The sequence below is a fragment of the Tupaia chinensis genome, unplaced genomic scaffold (assembly GCF_000334495.1).
Source record: "Tupaia chinensis unplaced genomic scaffold, TupChi_1.0 Scaffold145889_1, whole genome shotgun sequence".
Taxonomy (NCBI): Eukaryota; Metazoa; Chordata; class Mammalia; order Scandentia; family Tupaiidae; genus Tupaia; species Tupaia belangeri.
Window position 1 is genome coordinate 973,875 of NW_006205746.1, and position 19,898 is coordinate 993,772.

The 19,898-nt window shown below is 35.5% G+C and overlaps 1 protein-coding gene and 1 long non-coding RNA gene across 3 annotated transcripts in view; one reads left to right on the forward strand and one right to left on the reverse strand.

The window, feature by feature from the left end:
- CNTN6 (contactin 6) overlaps positions 1–10,724 on the forward strand; it is a 395,429-nt gene extending 384,705 nt beyond the window's left edge. The window contains exons 22-24 of the mRNA XM_006168594.2: positions 7,505–7,617; positions 8,712–8,880; positions 10,207–10,724. Of these exons, the coding sequence (XP_006168656.1) occupies positions 7,505–7,617; positions 8,712–8,880; positions 10,207–10,310 (386 nt within the window). The 3' untranslated portion in view covers positions 10,311–10,724. The remainder of the gene's footprint in view (positions 1–7,504; positions 7,618–8,711; positions 8,881–10,206) is intronic.
- Positions 8,902–19,898, reverse strand: part of LOC102479043 (uncharacterized) — a 93,453-nt gene continuing 82,456 nt past the window's right edge. For both annotated transcript variants that reach the window (XR_337422.1, XR_337421.1), the window contains exon 5: positions 8,902–8,973. This is a non-coding gene — a long non-coding RNA (uncharacterized LOC102479043). The remainder of the gene's footprint in view (positions 8,974–19,898) is intronic.

A 19,898-nucleotide genomic window follows, 5' to 3' on the forward strand; every position in this document is an offset into this window, starting at 1 on the left:
TCTATTTATTTATTTTGAATGGGGACACTGAATAGGTTGACATATATTTTCTTTCTTTCTTTTTTTAGAACAAACCTGCAGAATTTAATTAAAATTGTATAGTATCAATGTATGGTCATTATTTTCTTTTATGAAAGTATTTATTTACATTTAATCACTGTACATCTGTACCACTGTACTACTGTACCACTGACATGGTTTTATCCCAGCATGAATACAGTGCATATTAGTAAAGTCAAAGACATTATCATATATACTATCATCAGAAGATAATGCTGAACACTTCTATGTTCCCAGCCCTGAGTTGTTGTTCATACTATATCTGGTTTAATCATTATAACAAATCAAGTTTAGTATTTTATTTATTTATTTTTTAAGGTTTTTACCATAGAGTGAGTGCACTCTCTAGAGAGATACAGAGTCAATGAGAGGGAAAGTGAGACATCACTCTCTAAGGTGAATGATTATGACAAAATCCCTTCTCTATTCTCCTCCTGGGATTTTGGGTACACACACATACACACATGCCCAACGTGAGTTTCAGGCTGCTGGGATTGGAACTCTAACTGTGGTCAGCTATGGGGGAGTCCAGCACCTTGACCAGTACACCACCTGCTGGCTCCTAGTTTAGTATTTGATTCCTAGATATGAGAACACAAGTCATTTGAAAACTTTGCCGTGGCATCGAGAGGTCTTCAGCCTGTGACCATTGTGCTCACTGATAATTTTCCTCTCTAGTCATGTAAACATCTCTTTCTGTAGTCCAAATCTGAACCTGCTTTGATATATTTCTTCGTAAAATGCAGTCTCCTCCTAAATGTCTCTCTTCTTCCTGAAAATTTCATTTCCTCCCCTATTCTAGAAAATGAAGAAAAAATATGTACTAAATCTTTCATAGTCTATCTCAGACTGCCTTTCTAGCCCATCCACATCAAGCTCTGGTAGCACCAGACTTACAGATCTTCTAAAGTTTGACATGTACTTCTCTGTCGTCATGCATTATGTGTGTGTGTGTGTGTGAAAATTTCTTTCTTTCTTTCATGAGAGAAACAGAGAAATAAGCACCCTCAATAGGGTCCTCACAACATGATCTGCTCCCAGTCTCAGCTCAGACAGATCTGGTTTAATCACTATAACAAATCAAGTTTAGTATTTTATTTATTTTTTTTTTAAGGATTTTACCATAGAGTGAATGCACTCTCCAGAGAGATACAAAGAGTCAATGAGAGGGAAAGTGAGAAATCACTCCCTAGGGTGAATGACTGCACAGAATAATCAGTGTATTCAGGGAGGTCCTACAATGAGAACCTGGGACCTTCCCCATGAGAGTTCACTATGCCACAACCTGGGCCCTTCATATAAATTCTCATTTTGGAATGACCCTGTCAAGACTATAAACAGTCCAATGTCCTTTCTACTGCTCTATAACTTTACCAAAGTTTCCCCTTTAATGTGTTTGCATTTATTTGAAGGTTTCCACAACTGGCCCATTTTGAGATAATTTTTGGAAAGCATTAAAATACGACTTAGACGTGAGAGAACATTGAATGTAAATCTCAGTATGGCTACATACTATTTGTGTGACAAGTCTTATATTTTATAACATTAAATTAATTTTCTCATAGATGAAAAATAGGTGATAATGATGACCTTTAAGGTTGATTCTGAGAGCTGAAGGATAGCTTGTATGCAGAGGCCACCCAGGCGCTACCCTACAATGAGGGCTCAGTATGTGATGACACGTATTATTACACACCTTCTTTAAAGGTGATTTGTTTTCTTTGCATTTTTAAAAGTAGAAAAGCATAGTTACTTTCTACTTTCTCTTCATAAATGTGTTACAGAAATTTTATTTATTTTATGTAATGGTCATGGAAGGACATCCAAAGCATAATGAGAAATGGCTTTAAAGACATATGGGCATAGTCCTGACTCCAAGTGCTATCCTTGCATTTAACTTTGATTTTTCATGTCCTTGAGATGACTTCAGAATTATCTCTCCACAATGGTGACAGCAAAAAAATTCTGTGTCCATCGTGCATTCAAACTGTCACTGTTTAAATCACCAATCTGATATGTGATCTTCCATTGTAAAGTCTGAGAAAGCAGAACTCCCATTTACCAAATCAAAAAGCTCTGCCTATTCTGATTGGCTAAGCTAAAGGGAAGACAGAGTTTTGTTTTGTTTTTGTTTTTAAATTATGATTCAATCATGCACTCAGAAAATAAATGATCCATATACAAGGTTGAATGCTAAGGGCCTAATAGAGATTAAAACAGGCGAAATCCTTGCCTTTGGGTATTTTTTTTTGGGGGGGGGGGAGGCAACCTAAATTAGAAAAAAAAAGAATAATTTTAAATTATGAAAGTATGCAAAGAAAATAAATTAGAGACTTACATATACATAAGAAGGAGCAACTACCTGGGGAAAGTTATATCTTTTAATATGACAGAAAAGATAAAGGGGAATTAGAAGACAACAGACTGCCCAAAGAGAAAGAACACCATCTGCAAGCTTTTAAAGGATTTGTCATTATTGTTGCAGTCGATGATGATGATGATGATGATAACAAAGATGGTGTTACATTATATCTAAATAAGAAGCAATAATTCAAATGTAAAATGCACAACTTAGTGAAAATGTTGTATTTCCAAAAGACAACAGAGGTACTACAAATCTACTGTTATTTTCACTGACATCGTAAGTGGCATTTAGGTTTACAACTAAAGAAAGGTAGTTGTATCAATTCTAAGAGGAAAACAAAAACAAAACAAAACACTTTTACAGAAGGAAGTATTCAGTCAGTCACAAAAAGTGTTTGCAAATGTTGGCTTTGTTTGGCCCCTGACATTGACTGACTAGCACTCTGTACTGGATTCATTCTTGCTGTAAATATGCAATCAATCCATATTTAGACATAAAGGAAGCGTTAAGCTTTTATTTTATCTTGCACTTATGTTCTTTCTCTCTTGCCCAAATGCCAACCCCATGCTGTTACTTAGAAGTGTAACATAAGAAGTTGTTTTTGAATTGAGTTCACAGTGTGAACTACAGTTGAATATAAATGCCATCTACAGAAAAATTGATTACAGGGAAGCCATTAGAGCCGTCGAGGGCCAGTTTAATATTGCTCTGTCATTTGATTAATAGAAATGATTTAGTCTTTGGAAATTGCCTGGAAAGATAAAAAAAAAAAAAAAAAAAGGAAAGTGCCTGTTTGTTGAGCTTACCAAGGACACATGGTAAAACATCATGACATGTGCTTCATATTATTCATGTAACCGTGTTTTGGTTGATCAAGGAAACATTTAATTTCATCCTAGTTATTTGCAATCCAGTTTAATCAACTGCATCAAACCAAAACTGTTAACAGTGCTCATACTTAGATGATGGCCATCTAAAATAGGTTTTAAAAAAGTCAGATATAAAGCATTGATGTTGGAGGAATCTCATAGAGAAAGACAAGAAAGGGTATTCACTATGAGAACTCCCAGATAATTAGCTTAGACTCTCCCACTTTGTGTGTGTGTATGTATATATATATATATATACACACATATATATATACACATATATATACATACACACATATATGTATATACACACATATACGTATATATATACACATACACACATATACATATACACACATATACATATACATATACATATACATACATACATAAAAGGAGGCCAGCAGGTGGCATAGTGGTTAAGATGCTAGACTTTCACATCACCAACTGCAGTTCAAGTCCAAGACCTAGCAGCTTGAAAATCATGCCAGGTGTGTATATATGCATGCCCCAAATCCTGAGGGGGTAATGGAAGAAGAGGGATTGTGGCATGGCCATTTCCCCTGGGTGTGATTTCTTGCTTTCTTCTTCTCTGTCTCTCATTGGCGAGTGTGTACACCCTTTGGCAAAATCCTCAAATAAATAAAGAAAAAAAGAACCCAAGTAAGAGCAATATTATTAAGAGAAAATCTCGAATATATATTAGTTATATATAAGAAGTGAGTCATTTGCAAACTTTGTAACTGTATTTAGTTACAAACCACTTTGAGTACCATTGAAAATATGATTATGTCATAATACTACAGTGGAGAACTGCTACTTTGAGTAATGAGAACAGTTACTGAGCTTTTTTAATATGTACCACTAGCCAAGTGAAGAATATTTTATTTTGTTTTTCATAAAACCTAAGAATCTTACAAACTAGGAGTTACAAGTCTCCTTTTATACATGAGAAAAGCCAGGGTTCTTGAAAGAGACTGGCTACAAAATCAAGACTCTCTAACACCACAACTTACCTCTTGCTATTCCACTGGTAGTAAAATAAGAAAAAAACATTCTGAATAACCTGTATAATTATCCATACCAAGGCATTCACTCCTGATGAACTCTTCTCATTTTATGTACTTTCTTCACCTTCAGTAGATGAGGAAACAAATGCAAACCCATCAATGACAATAGTCCAAGGACACATGCTTTTCATCTACATAGTAGGTAGAAGTCAGTTTTTCTGTCTACTAATATGTTGCTCATCAAAAGACTCACAGTACTTTTTCTCTAAAACAAATTAAACAGACACAAAAAGATGAAGCTTCAGAATCCATGTCAATGGATCAAAGGAGTGAATTTATATTTTCTTTGTATTGGTTATACTGTGCCATTAATGTTAGTGTTTAGTTTTTGGGTTGTTTTTGTTGTGGTTTTGGTTTGTCTGTGTGTGTGTGTGTGTGTGTGTGTGTGTGAGGTGTCTTGTGTACTTGTCAGAGAGAAACAGAGAGAGGAGATAGTATTGTCATGGAGAAGAGTCATACTGAAATCCCTTCTCTCTCTCCCTCCCTTGGGGATTTTGGGCATGCACACACATACTCTCTATGAGTTTTTCAAGCCACAGAGTTCAACATTTAAAATACACAGACAGCCATGTGGGATCTGACTGTCATGATCACCAGGCCATGAACTGGGCCTAGTGCTTAGTTTTAAAGAACAGAGATAAAGAAATATGTCAAAAGAGTATACTAGATATTAATATTGTGGCATCATCTGAAAATTTTAATATTATTTCTTTTATAGCTGAGTAAAAGGTTAGAAAAGGCACTGTGGTCTCACAAATGTCTTACCTCTCCATTTTCTTTTTTTCCTCCCTAAGTGGTTTGGTTTATTACCTGTTGATGATGATGTGTATAGTATTCTCAACTGGACTGGTCTGAAATGTATTTCATGTTGGGTAAATTCTCTATACAAGTTAAATGATTTATAGTGATTGAATGTATAAAATAATAATAATAAATAGATGCATAAAAAGAAAAGGCACTGTGGGATGAGTTTGGGGGGATAGTTACACAATCATTGTTGTTACCATCTGGTCCTTCAGAAATAAATGTATTGACAAGCACACATTGAGTGCTTACTAAGTCCAAAAGTTTCTGGCCTTTAACTGTGGTTGGGTTTTTGACCTCGAGATATGTATTGGGTTGTTGGAAAAGTCATGACATGGTTTTTTTCCCCATGTTTTTCTGTGCAAAAATGCATTATGACTTTTCCAACAACCCATCACTAGGACATAATCAATCCAATTGGCAATTGGCCTGTCCATCTCATAAATATATTTCGGTCTCCTTGAGTCTGACCATGGCTATTGGACTTAATCATAACACAGGACAAGAATGTACTGGCCACATTGTTACTTTTATGGATCATCTCACAGCCCAGTACATTAATATGACCTGAGAAAATCACACAGGACCCTGTGCAGCATTCTTTAGCCATCTTATTACTTATTACACTTATTCAACATATATGAATTGTATACCTCCTTATGATCTGGTTGTGCTAGGGGTTGGTAATACAGAGGTGAATGAGGCAGATGCCCCCGAGAAATTTAGATAAACACAAGACCAAGTATAAGTATAATTCAGTGTGATAAATCCATAATAAGATAAAAATGGAGCCCCATAGGAGTATAGAGGAAACATTTCTCTATATATCACATTCCAATTGTGTAAATGATTGGGCAAATAATAGTGATAATCCAGTGGGCTTAGAGGGCTTGAAGATGTGAGTCTTTCAGCAATGTTTAAGAGATTAAACAGCAGTTGAGATGTAAATTCCAAAATAAATAATTTTCATTTCCCTCAGTGTTGTAATGAGTTAAACGTTATGCTTATTCAATCCCACAAAATTAAAAAAAAAATCTTGCTGGGCAGTTTTATCTTTGCTTCAGATTTTCAGTTTAATTATTTTTAATCTTTCTAGTTTGTTAAATCTCAAAAATAATCATTTGGATTCAGTTCTTTGAGAAGCACTTTGTTAGGGAGAACACAAGACTGGAAACCAATTCATCAGTGTTTTGATTTGACTCAGCCACTAATTTGTTGCATGATTTTAAATAAGTGACTTCCCAACCTGGATTCCACTCTTCTAGTATGTAAACTTCTGTAACTGGACTAGAGCCGTTACTTTAGTAATTCTAAATCCATTCTTCTCTATTTTCCATTACCTCTCTTCAAGACAATAATAATTTGACTAAACTAGTTTAGAGTAGACATCCTTTGGAATGATCAAATTGTGACGATTTTCCCCTTTTGTGGATTTACAACAGCTCTAGTTATATTAAATGTCAGGCATCTTTCTCACTGTCCAGCCACAGCTGATTAAGCTGAGATAGACAGATGGCTCAATTAAATAGGTCATCAGCTTTCTTCTGGGAATTCTAGTTTGAACTATCTCTGAATAAAGGGGATTTGAAACTCAGGTGTACTGGGAAGTCATGATTTCTGCCATGTACACATACAATGACAGAGGTGGTCTACAGCAAAATGAGCATGCTGTAGAACCTGAGAAACAGAAGAACTTCTTGGCTGTGAGGTTTTTTGTTGTTGTTGTTTTGTTTTTTGGTTTGGTTTTTTAAATTTTGTTTGTTTTTCCATTTCACGAGACTGCTATATTCTACTGCAACTTCTAAGAAATTTCTGAGTATCCTTCACAAACTATTAATTACTAATACTTTGCTTAAAATATGTTGAGTTGGTTGTATTACCTAAAGCTAAAGAGTCCTAATGAATGAAATATTAAAAACTAAAATAATACTAAGATTCAAACACCTCTGGGTTGGTGCATATAAAAAGTTTGCAAGTTGAATTTACTTAGCATGCTCATTGATCGCCAGCTAAATGGAACAATGGATAATGACACCCTCCATCTATTTATATATTATAGAGTAAACAAACTCAACAGCAGTGATTAATAGATTAATACTGGACATGTAGCAAAACATTATTAATTCATGAGTTTGAGTTTGTCATGAAGACATTCCCAAATGACCAGAATTTGAATAAATTTGCTTACTCTGATTAGAATAAGTATATTTTAAATGACAATAAAATCTTTGTCTCTCTAGATGTTGGGAGACTTACTTTTCCTTTTCATTTTGAAATATAATACAGTAACCAGGAATTCATTAATATTTGTTTGAATCTTTGATTATTTTTTAAAGCTCCAAGCCAACCGCCAGCAAACATTGCCTGGAAGCTAACAAACTCTAAATTGTGCTTGAACTGGGAGCATGTAAAAACCATGGAAAATGAGTCTGAAGTGTTGGGCTACAAGGTGAGTTTTTAGTTTTTCCTTTAATCATATCAATTAAAGTACTAAAGGATCAGACATGTCCCAACCATATAGAAAGCAAACTTATGCATATAAAAACAGGAATCTTTTTAAAAACTTGTTTCAAAAATACTTGCCATTACTGCTTTCAAGTTTTTTGGTTGAAAAAGAGGTTATATGAGAGTACTCCAGAAAGGTCATGGAACTATGAAATTAAAGTTTGAGTTTATTTTGATGCAAAAACAATTTTTGAGGTGAGCAAGAGGTGTGGTGGTTATGGTGCTGGCCTCCCAGATGGCCCACTGCAGTTTGAGTCCTAAACCTGGCAACTTGCCTTCTCACTTTCCCTCTCTCGTTCTCTGGTCAAATTAAATAATGATAATAATAATAATAATAATGATAATAAATAAAATTATTCTTAAAATAATTTTGAAATTCATGCAAAGGCTTTTTTTAATAATACACATTTCTCATGAACTTTTTGCAGAACCCATATATTCTGAGTCTAGTTATGTGTCATGGGGTATCAAAAATGAAATTCTATAGAATGCATATTTTTTGTCATCAACTGATTCCTTTGGCCAATAAAAGATGACTGTGTATAAAGATAGTAGATAGGAGATGAGAATGAAGTTAAATAATAAATCAAATAGAATTCCTAGAACATTGTGTGCACTATGATGTGATCTTTTAACAACATAAAAGGAAACTGTAGGAGCACAGTCAAGTGGCCAGAGCAAACGGTTTCCATCAGTGGTCACGAACATCTCATGCACATCAGCTCTTGGCAGACCTGCATATTCAGACATTTGAAATGGTTCAAACTAAACAGTGACTTTCACAGCAAGCTCCAAAGATATAATAGCCTCAAGCTATTTAACTAATTAAGATATATCTAGTCTCATTTCAGAAGTATTGGCCAAAAAAGATATCTTTTTCCTAACGAGAACAATTGCATTTAAAGACAAACCATCACCTGTACATTTCTATTGGAGGAGTACAGTATTTATAATGACATGTCTTCAGTGTTCCATAACAGTGTGTGGCCCTTAGGAAAGCAAGATGTCCATACTAATTTTGTTCACCATTCTGTTCAGATCCTGTACCGGCAAAATAGGCAGAGTAAGACTCACGTTTTGGAAACAAACAATACATCAGCTGAGCTTCTGGTTCCTTTTGAAGAAGACTACTTGATTGAAATAAGAACAGTCAGTGATGGTGGTGATGGGAGCAGCAGTGAAGAAATTAGGATTCCGAAAATGTCAAGTAAGCTGAGTCACCATTGCTGTTGCACAGTGCATTTAGACAGCTGTAGTATGAAATCTGGGCTCCGTAAAGTGTCCAATTTTTGTTTCAACACTGGGTAAAAAAATAAAAGGCCTGTCTTTCCATTTACAATTGTAAACAAGAGGTGATAAGCCTTTTTTTTTTCTTTAAATAATCCTTCAAAGTTACAACATGATTATAATGGCAATTTTATGTTTACTTATTTCAAAATTAAAGAAAATAATCTGTGTGTCATGGGGTCATTTGTGTCTAATCTTATGAGTTATTCTATCAGCACAAAAACCATAAAGATTTTCTATCAAAGAGCTCTTACAGCAGGGATACCACCTCTCTTCCCATATTCATGGCAGATATCACCAATCAAGCATGGTTTTTACACTAAACTGATTCATAACTTTTGAATCCTTGTCAATACCAGTCAGTCAGAGTGAGCATGTAATGGTAATTGACTATTTTTCTGTAGAAGAATCACTCATGAGCTGGCTCTGTAGCCCAGTGGATAAGGGATCCTGACTCCACACGGCTGACCATGGTCTCTGTAGCTTGAAAAACACACTGGGCATGTGTGCATGCATGGCCCAAATCCTAAAAGGGTAGACAAGTGGAGATGGGGTTGCAGCATTATCACACTCCATTGGGGAGTGCTCATTTCTTCTCCATCTTTCTTTCTCATTTTCCATATGTTTGTCTCTCTCTGGTGAGTACATGTGCACTCTGGCAATTAAAAAAAATCCTTCACTTACTTAGTACAAGTCATCAGCTACCAATGTTGTCCACTCTAATTTGTTCATCAGGATGACTTCAACAATTTAGTTATAGTTCTTTGCATTTTTACATTTAAACCAGATATCCTAGGATAGAGGGTTAAATCTCCTCCTAACATTAAATATATTGTCAATGAAACAAGTCTAATAAAATGTTATTAGAAGAAAAATGATACTGTGCATTTAAGGTCTTGAAGAATTAATCTACTGGGACCAGCAGTTAGCATAATGGCTATGTCACTGGACTCCCACGTGGTCGACCGCGGTTTGTGTCCCAGACCCGGTGGCTTAAAACTCTCACCGGGCGCGTGTGCGTGCATGCCCAAGATCCCAAGAGGAGAATGGAGGAGAAAGGATTGCGGCGTGGCCATCCCCCCTGGGGGGTGATTTCTCGCTTTCTATCTCTCTGTCTCTCTCTGTCTTTCTGGCAAGCACACGTGCCCTATAGCAAAATCCTCTCCAAAAAAAAAAAAAAAATCTACTGATAACATACACTTTTACTTTTCTCAACATATTTTTGTTTTATTTTTATATTTTGCAGGTTTGAGCTCCAGAGGAATACAAGTCTTAGAACCTAACATCCATTTCCTGTCGGTTACCATTGTGATTTTTTACTGTTTTGCTATTCAGCCGCTTATACAATGAATAAAACCCATAAGTCTTTGAGAGTTTTTTGAAAGCAAGTCATTCTGTAAACACACTCCAGCCTCCATCACAAGACACATTCTTATTATAGATTTGTTTGGAAAGGAAAACAAATGTATATTATTATGCTCTTGTAAATATCTATGTTACATTAATAAAACAATTTTAAACACTTTTGAATTTTAAAGTACACACATGATTACATACATTCAAAGGTGCCAAATTAATCCGGGGAGTTGTAATTGCTATGCCTTTTAAGTGACTTAAAAGGAGAACATAACTAACTCCCCTTGATGATGATGATAAATACGAAACAGGTTGACAATTCCCATAGTTAAGATACACATTTTTTACATGTTCTGGGCAATTTACTTCAATATTTTCATCCTTCTTGAAAATAAAATATATTTATTTGTTTACAGTTAAGATTGAGATTCTTTAAAAATACAAATTATTCCAAAGCATGGTATCTTTTATCTTTAAATCATGTTGAATCAGAAATATTTGTACTCAACGATATGTCAGTATACATGATGTTCTTGTCAAATCACTTTTATGAAGGGTCAGTAATGATAATGGCATAAAAGTGCTTCACAGAAAAGAAAAAGAAATGAAGGGAAATAAGCACCCACCTAAAATAATATTCAAACAACTCTGGTATATAGTACGCAATGTCTTACAGAAAAATTTACTCTTTTAACAAATTCCGTACTCTCACAAGTTAAAGTTGCATGAACATGTCTCAGGTGATTATTACAAACTGATAGAAATGTATGTGGCCTTATTTTTATACAATAAAGAATCTGGGAACAGAATTATTTGATCAGGTTTTCTACATTTTGATCAAAATATTGGTTTGCCAGTCTTCTCTACAACCATAAAAATAATCCTGGTCCAGTCATGGTGGCACAGTGGCAGTGTGCTGTTTGGTGATACTGAAGCCATAAGGAAGATCAAGGTTTCGTTTCCAGGTTGACTGAACATGCTGGGCTTACATGTATATAACCGTGATCATGACTGGGTAGGAATGCTCAGGTGAGAATCATGCCATGAGACCCTGTGAGGGTACCTTGCTTTCTCTCATGAATAAATTTTAAAAGTAAATAACAATCCTACATTAACCAGGATTTAGAAAGATTAGGTTGGCCCAGACATGGTGGCATTGTCAGTAGTATACTGAGCTGCAGTGCTGGAAACCATATGACCAACTGCAGGTTCAGATCCCGTCAACCTGAAAAACTTACTGGGTGACACACTGAATATCCTGATAAGCTGGAAGGCTGTGGGAAAGGGAGGCAGAATGATGAGACCTCATCAAGGGTATCTCTCTCTCTCTCTGATATGCATATGCTTTCTCTCATGAATACAATTTTGAAAAATAAAAACAAAACAAAACAATAGATTCTGTAATCTGACACTTCCCTAGGATGAATCTATTTCAACCAGTGGCCTCACTTCTTGGGATTGCACAGCCTAAGAGAAGGTAAGGTGAATGGGGGAGCCAAGGCCATTCTAAGTAGCATCCATTTCCTTCCCCAACAGTCCTGAGAGTTTCGTCCCTGCTGTCAGCCTGCTTTAGCTCTCAGTCAATTAGGTTTGTTGTCCTGAGTAGGTAGCTGTGAAAAATGGTCACACCAGTTTTGCCTTCTTAACATGGTGCAACCTTTTAATTATGTTGAAAATATTTGAACTATGCCCCCAATTCTCAAACTACACAATCTTCATACTTAATTTTGTGATTTTTATTTCTAAAGTATTTTAAACTTCTTTGAAATATTCCACAGAGGCAGCAACAGATGGACGATGGCTTTCCAGAGTTCAGAACCTGCTTCTTGCCTGAAGAGTGTATAAAGTATGTAGTACAAATTAATGAGCCTTATTCTCCCCAGTGCTGTAAGAGCTGGCTGTGCTTTTATGGAGCAAAACCAATAAGCAACAATGAATACTGTTTGGCACACTTGTGTTAACAGCTGCCTGTCCAGGACACATCTGTATTGATCAGCAATACCAGCACTGGCATATGGTCTTAATGGTGTCCTTAACTCAGTGAGCAAGAAGATTCTGGTCTTGTACTCTAAGGTGGAGATTCAGAATTAAATACAACTATAAGGTTTCATTTACACTGATCAAGAGAATTAGATACATAGTCATTTGTGTATGATTCAAGAAGTCTGTATTATTTAATGTGGAACATATTATCTATATTCATAATATTGGGTTGTCAGGAAAGTTTTGTATTTTTGCATAGGAAAATATGGGAAAATACAGCATGATATTCCTGACAACTGAATAGTATATTTATAGTATATTGATATTTATATCCATTTATACTAAATTTCTCAAACTATAATTTGACAATATTAAGCAGCATGTGCTTTGGCTTTCTTTGAATGTTACTCTTAGAGAGAACTTGGATATGTTTTTAACATCTTCATTTCACTTATATAAAGATTATAGGACATAAGGTACCTAGACTATTTGTCATGGTATGTGGAACATTGTAATTTTTCATTAGTGGAGCAGGTGTCATCCGCTGCTAGGAATTAAAACTCTAGTGAAGAAAGTTTCTACATTTCTTTACTGAGTTTGATATACTATGAAAGCAAATTCAACTTCTATCAGTATCCAAAACAGCTTCAAACAAAATGAATTGTCTACCTACTCTTGACACTTAATGGTACTCAAGGATGAAACCAGTGCTGGTTCTATCAGTCCATTTCAGGGAAATACTCTGCATTATATATAAATTTCTTTGACACCCAAGAAGGATTTCTAGTAGACCCATTTAATGACCAAATGGATTACTATTATGAACTGTTAAAAACATAATTCATTTCCATGTTTTTTGCAGGAAAGGGGAAAATTTGTGCCTGAAACAACCAAAGGAGAAAAAGGAAGTAAGGATTAGAAGACTTGATGGCAGGGAATTATGACATGCTAAAGCTGTAGATGGCCCAGATAATGTTGGCTTCAAACTCAGTTCCATTTTCTCTCATTTATTGTTCATACTATAATCCTTCCAGCTCAGTGCTCCTTTACGCTTATAGAGGGCATGCATTTGTGTCTTTAAAACAGACACAAATGATGAGGGATGATCTAGAATTTACATGGATTCCACATGCAATAATACTAGTCTATACTCTATTTTTGAGGGGTAAGATAGCATGTACATTCTCCATATGCCATAATTGCTACTTTACTTACTGTAGAACTACATATTTAATTCAACAGATTTTCTTTTTTAAATTTTTTTAATACTAGAATTCTGGAATTTAGGAATATATTTTTTATGTTAAAATTTACTTTTTGGGAACCAGCAGTTAGTGTAATGGCTATGTTGCTGGACTCCCACGTAGTCGACCACAGTTTGCATCCTGGACCTGATGGCTTAAAACTCACGCCGGGTGCGTGTGCGTGCGTGCCCAAGATCCTGAGAGGAGAATGGAGGAGAAAGGATTGCGGTGTGACCATCCCCCCTGGGGGGTGATTTCTCGCTTCTGTCTCTATGTCTCTCTCTGTCTGTCTGGCGAAAACACGTGCCCTATAGCGAAAACCTCTCCAAAAAAAAAAAAATACTTTTCAAGAAATTTTACATGGTACTTATTAGGCTTTCTCTTTTATGTCTTCACATAGCAAAATAATTTTTATAAGAAAGATAAATTCATTCCTCCCATTATTTTTAACATTCTTGTTCTTAACAGTACTTCGCACCATCCTGGGCAGAGAGAATGATGCTTAAAACACATATTAGCTTTCTGAGCTGTCAACTGTTGAGGAAATTTGTTTTCTCTTAATTTTTTTAGAAAAATAAGTACTTTTCTTTTATAAGCCTGACTGAAATAATAGGTTAAAATAAATTTCAGATTTTGATGAGTAAATAATATATCCTGGAAGAAATAAATAAAAATAAAATTATAGCACTATAGCAGTTTTTGAGAAAATATCAGTAATACTAAGTTATTTTCCTATTTTTGAACACATGTACTTTAAAATCTGGTTAGACATGCCTTAGAAGATACTTACTTTGTTGAGATTAAAGCGCATGAGAGAAGCAAACTTTATGACTCTTTAAATAAGGGTAATAAGTTGCAGCTCAATGAGAGTGAAAAGAAATCCAGATGTGAAAGTGTTTCACTTCCCACCCCTATTAAAGACTAGGAAATATGCTAGGCAAATAGAGAAAGGAAATAGTTGCAGATTTGTCCTGTTATTCCTGGAACTTAATGTTCTGTTGAGTAAGGTACTATTCTTGGGCGGTGATTAATTAATGTTTGCAAATCACTTTGAAGATGAAAAAAATAATTTTTATTATGATGAAATTTTTTCTGAGAAATATATTGACTTTGTTGTAATAGTACTTTGAAATAGCATGCATTAGTGACTGAGGACAGTTACCAAGCCTGAAGGAAAATAGTAATTGGGGACTTTGAAAGGTAATAATTTTGAGATACTGGAAACTTAGGTGAATTCATAATAGCCTGTATGGACTAAATAACTTGAATTAACAGGAAGTAATCGACATCTATTCCTGACTGAGTTTTCAGCTTCTAAAGAACATGTCATAGCAAAAGAATTTGTTCTTCAGATGACATATACTTAAAACAAACCTCAGGTACTCTTAGTGGCTTCACATAATAATAATGAGCTTAGGCGAATTTTATTTCCTTTTAGTGTGATGGTTATAAAATATCCCAAACCAACTTGGTGCAGGTTAAATTCAGTCTGTTTTTGTTGACAGCAAAGCATAATTGAACATGTCACAGGCGTTCTAAATCAGGTCCTTGTCTGTTTTAAAGTAAAAGCATTGTCTTATAGATTATCATATTGAGCTATTTTTGAGATAGTCTTTAGAAGTTTCTGTAAGAGAGGCCAACAGGTGGTGTGATTGTTAAGGTACTGGACTCTCACAAGGTTGATTATGTTTCTAGTCCCTGACTTGGCAGCCTGATAATCACATCTGGCATATGTGTATGCATGCCAAAATCCCAGAAGAATGGAGGAGAAGGGACTGCAGTGTTGTCATCCTCCCTGGTGGGTGATTTCTTATTGTATTTCTCTGTCTCTCTCCAGTGAGACCACATGCCCTATGTAAAAACCCTAAAAGAAAAAAAAAATGTATCTGCAAGAGACCCCTAAATTCTATAACATAGCTACATTTATTTTGAACAATGTTTGGAATCACTTAATGTTTCAGGTTAGATATTAGTCTTAGAAAGAGTTGTAACTAGTTAAAGACAATTTGAAAACCTGCAATATGTTGCTATTGAGAGAGACAGGAAAAAAAATAAAATTTACTTCATACAGTTGATAACATTTAAGATACTGGATTTATCTATTGGAAATTAATAGTCTACATCAGGAAATTCTATGCCTTCTGGAAAATTAGTTAATAAGTTCCAAAAGAGACATTCTTTTTTTTAAAAAAATTCCCCCTGGCATCCACCACACCCAGGAGAGTACCTGACATCCAATCATTAACTCAAAATACCTATTTTGAACAAATAAATAACCAAAAGGATGGTTTGGATGTGTATTAATTAATAGAATCTCATTGCCACTCCCATAGTAGTGACAAAGTTACCTAAAAGAATGCTGTCTTTTGCGAAAGCTTTTGTATTAAAATATTATAATATAATGTGATAAATAATTGATGAAGTTCTGTGTCATAAAATATTTTTAATTTTTTAAAGCCTGCCAAAATTAAAATGAATTGTAAGGGAAATCTTTTTTTTAATAAAACAATCATGCAATTATATGAGGGTTTATTCTCCTCCCTCTGAAACATTTTTTAACAGACAAAATACTCAAAAGTTGGTTTGGAGAGAACCATGACTGAATTGCACAGTCAAGCAAGCAAGCAACACCCATGGTGTCAAGAAGTCCTGTGAATCATTCCAGAGTCTACACTGTAATTATTTCCCCTGCAGCCAAATTATCTAAGTTTATACACTTGACCATACACAATAATGAAATGTAATAATCTTGTCATGCTGCAATATTAAATCCATATATTCAGCCAAGAGGATATTTTTAGTTGGCAAATATAACATTATGACTTCCTCTTTTCAGGTACTACTTCTGCAGGTCATGTCGTAAGATGCCCTTACCTTTATTTCTAAAAGTACAAAACAGATTTGCTGAAAATTTTAGAAGAAACTAGTTCAGCCAATATCAAAGCAAGCCACAGACAGGTTAGATGTCATTGGAGTCTATTAATGAGATTGAAATAGCTGTCAGTGTTTAAACATGCAAACATTTCATATACCTCTAGCTTTCCTTGGATAATTCTAGGTGTGCCTTCCTTCATGGCACTAAGCTATACTCCTCACTTCACCAAGCTTCCTTCTTAGCTTTCATCAAACATTTATGCACTTATTTGACCTCATTAAGCTTTTGAGTTTTGACCCTTGTTCTACATGATGAAATGTACTTGAAGAGAATATTCTATAGTGGAAAGATCACTGAACTAGCAAACCCTAACTGGATGACTTTAAGCAAGCACCTTGTTTTTTCTGAACTTCAGTTTCTTTATCTGTAAATTGAGAATGACACACCTTCCCTCATATAATTCATGACAATGTTCTCGTGAAAACATAGAAGAAAACCTGAAAAGGAATCTCTAGACATTGAATTGCTAAAACTATGAGGAAGTGACTTGGTAAATCTCTGGATTCACTGTTTGTTTTAAAGTTTATTATTTTCACAAGCAAGAAAGACAGGAGACTAAAAAACAGACCGAGCACCTCCTAACAGGATCTTCATATTGAGACCCATCCACAGCTTCAGCAAGCCCTGGTTCGTGGGCACATGCACACCCAGCATAGGGAAGTCTCTACATGTGAACCCAAGACCTTCCTCCATGGACCAGCCTAGTGGAGCACCCCCTGTTGCTGATACACCACCATCTGGCTACCTGCATTCACTGTTTTTGTTTTTTTTTTTTAAAGAGGTTTTTGCTATAGGGCCCGTGTGCTCGCCAGAAAGACAGAGACAGAGAGACAGAAAGTGAGAAATCACCCCCTGGGGGGATGGCCACGCCACAATCCCTTCTCCTCCATTCTCCTCTTGGGATCTTGGGCATGCACACACATGCACCCAGTGTGAATTTAAGCTGCCCAGTCCAGGACTCAAACCACATTCAGCTACATGGGAGTCCAGCGACATAGACATTACGCTAACTGCTGGTCCCATTCACTGTTTTTGAAGTATAGTTAGTACTGGAGAAAGCCAATCATGGCTTTCAAATTAGGCCTTGGAAACACCTTATGTCTGTTTTCATTTAAATTATGTCAATTCCCAGTTTTACTGTATGTTTTGAAAGCTAAATAATATTGTCATTTTTATAGCATATTACCTTATACTCATTTACATAAACAATTTGTTTTAGCTCTCTTGAACGATGAGCATTTAATGCAATAAAGTTGAATATTTACAATAAAGGAGAAAATATAAAGTTGTAATTATAAGACATTTTTCTTCTTAAATGCATTTTTCCATTTACATTTGGATCAGAAATATCATATCTTCTCATGGAATATATTTACAGGTGTAATTCATCAAATCATTCAGGAAAATATTACTTGTTTATCATGTTCTACACATTGCCCTTGGCTCTATAAAATATAGTGAAGAAGAGACACATGCTTTCAAGGTAGAGAGCAAGTAATAAGCCATTTAAAAAAAATAAATGTTGGGCTGGCAGGTGGCATAGTGGCTAAGGATGCTGGATTTCTATATGGCCGACTGTGGTTCAAGTCCCGGACCTGGTGGCTTGCTTTCTCCCTCTCCCTTTCTCTGTCTCTCTATCTCTCTCTGGTCAGATTAAATAATAAGTGGAATTAAGATAAATAAATAATTATTTTAAAAAAAGAGTACATATGGACTTAGAAAATATGAAATGTTAAAGTCAAATAAGAAAAATGTTGACAGAGGAAAAATGGGGTTAGTATTAGGTGGGTAAAACTTTCTTCTTAGAAGAAGTTCCATCTACACATGACCTGAAAAAGGAAAGAAGTTTAGCATGTAATAAGTGGAGAAAAGATTGTTCCAGACAGAAAAGGAAAAAAAAAAAAGTCTGTAAATGCCACGTGGGGAAGAGCTTGGTATGTACTAGATACTCAAGGAAAGCTCATGTGAATAGAGGACAGAGTCAAAGTGGACAAAGGCATAAGTTCACAGAGGTCACTGGGTCCCTATTATCCTGGACTTGCAGGTCCTGAAAAGGAATTTGGATTTAAGTTTCAAACATTGCTATGGATTAATACCACTTTGGCTACTGTGTGACAAATAAGAATTGCCAGGAACTTAAGAATGGAAAATTAGGGACCAGCAGTAGCGTAATGGCTATGTTGCTGGACTCCCACGTAGTTGACAGCGGTTCGAGTCCCGGACCTGGTGGCTTAAACTCCTGCTGGGCGTGTGTGCATGCATGCCCAAGATCCTGAGAGGAGAATGGAGAAGGGATTGTGGTGTGGCCATCCCCCCCTGGGGGGTGATTTCTCGCACCCTATAGCAAAATCCTCTCCAAAAAAAAAAAAAAAAGAATGGAAAATTAAAATTGTAATAGTAGATCTTGTAATATGTGAGTTAGCTAGACTAGGTAAAGGATGCATACTGTAGACTGGTCAAGAATTGACAGTTGATGGATAGATACAAGGAGACTAAGGGATGTGATGCTTTTTTTGTTTCTGCTTTTTTTGCTAGAGTACACCTGTGCTTACCAGAGAGACAGAAAGACACAGAAAAGACAGAAAAGACACAGAAAGACAGAAAAGACCTTTTATGGAAAATAATCATTCTACAATCCCTTCTCTTCCTTCTCTCCTTCTTTTTGGGATTTTGGGTATGCATTCATATGTATCAGACGTGTTTCTCAAGTTGCTGAGTCCAGAACACAAACCAAGCAGTTGGCCATGAGGGATCCAGCTACATTAACCATTATCTAACAGACCATGGAGAGCATCTTGCCTTTTTGTTTTTTTGGGTTTTTTTCCTAAGTAATCACACTTGGAAATACAGAAAATAAGGAGGAAATTAAGGTATTTTTGTTTGTTTGTTTGTTTTGTTTGTTGTTGTTGTTTTAGTTTTGGAACAAAGTAAGAGAAATCTATGAGAGATCTAGGTAGAAATGTAAAGGAACAGATCATTGAAATTAAGGTTAAGGAGATCTGGGTTTCCTCAGAAGACTCGACTCTTCTAGCAATGAGTAGTAGTGATCCTTGACCTCTGAGATAATTTACTACACTTAATGGGTCTCAAAAGCTTTCTTCTATATAATGTATTATTGTGTTAAGAAAGTTCTAAGTTATTTAGTGTTCTCAGTGGTACAAATGATGAATTTCAATGTTTTATTAAAAAAATATACCACAAGATCTTCAATCAGCACCAAAAAAGATAAATTCAAATTACTGCTGTGCTTTTAGTAAGCTTAAATTTACTTATTTATTTATTTTCCAGGCTGCGTATAGTGCCACGTGCCTGTGATTCCAGCAACTTCAGAAGCTGAGGCAGGCTCCAGGGTGGCCTGGGGAAAACAGGAAGATCCTGTCTAATAATAGAACCAGGCATGGTGAAACACCCCTTTCCCTA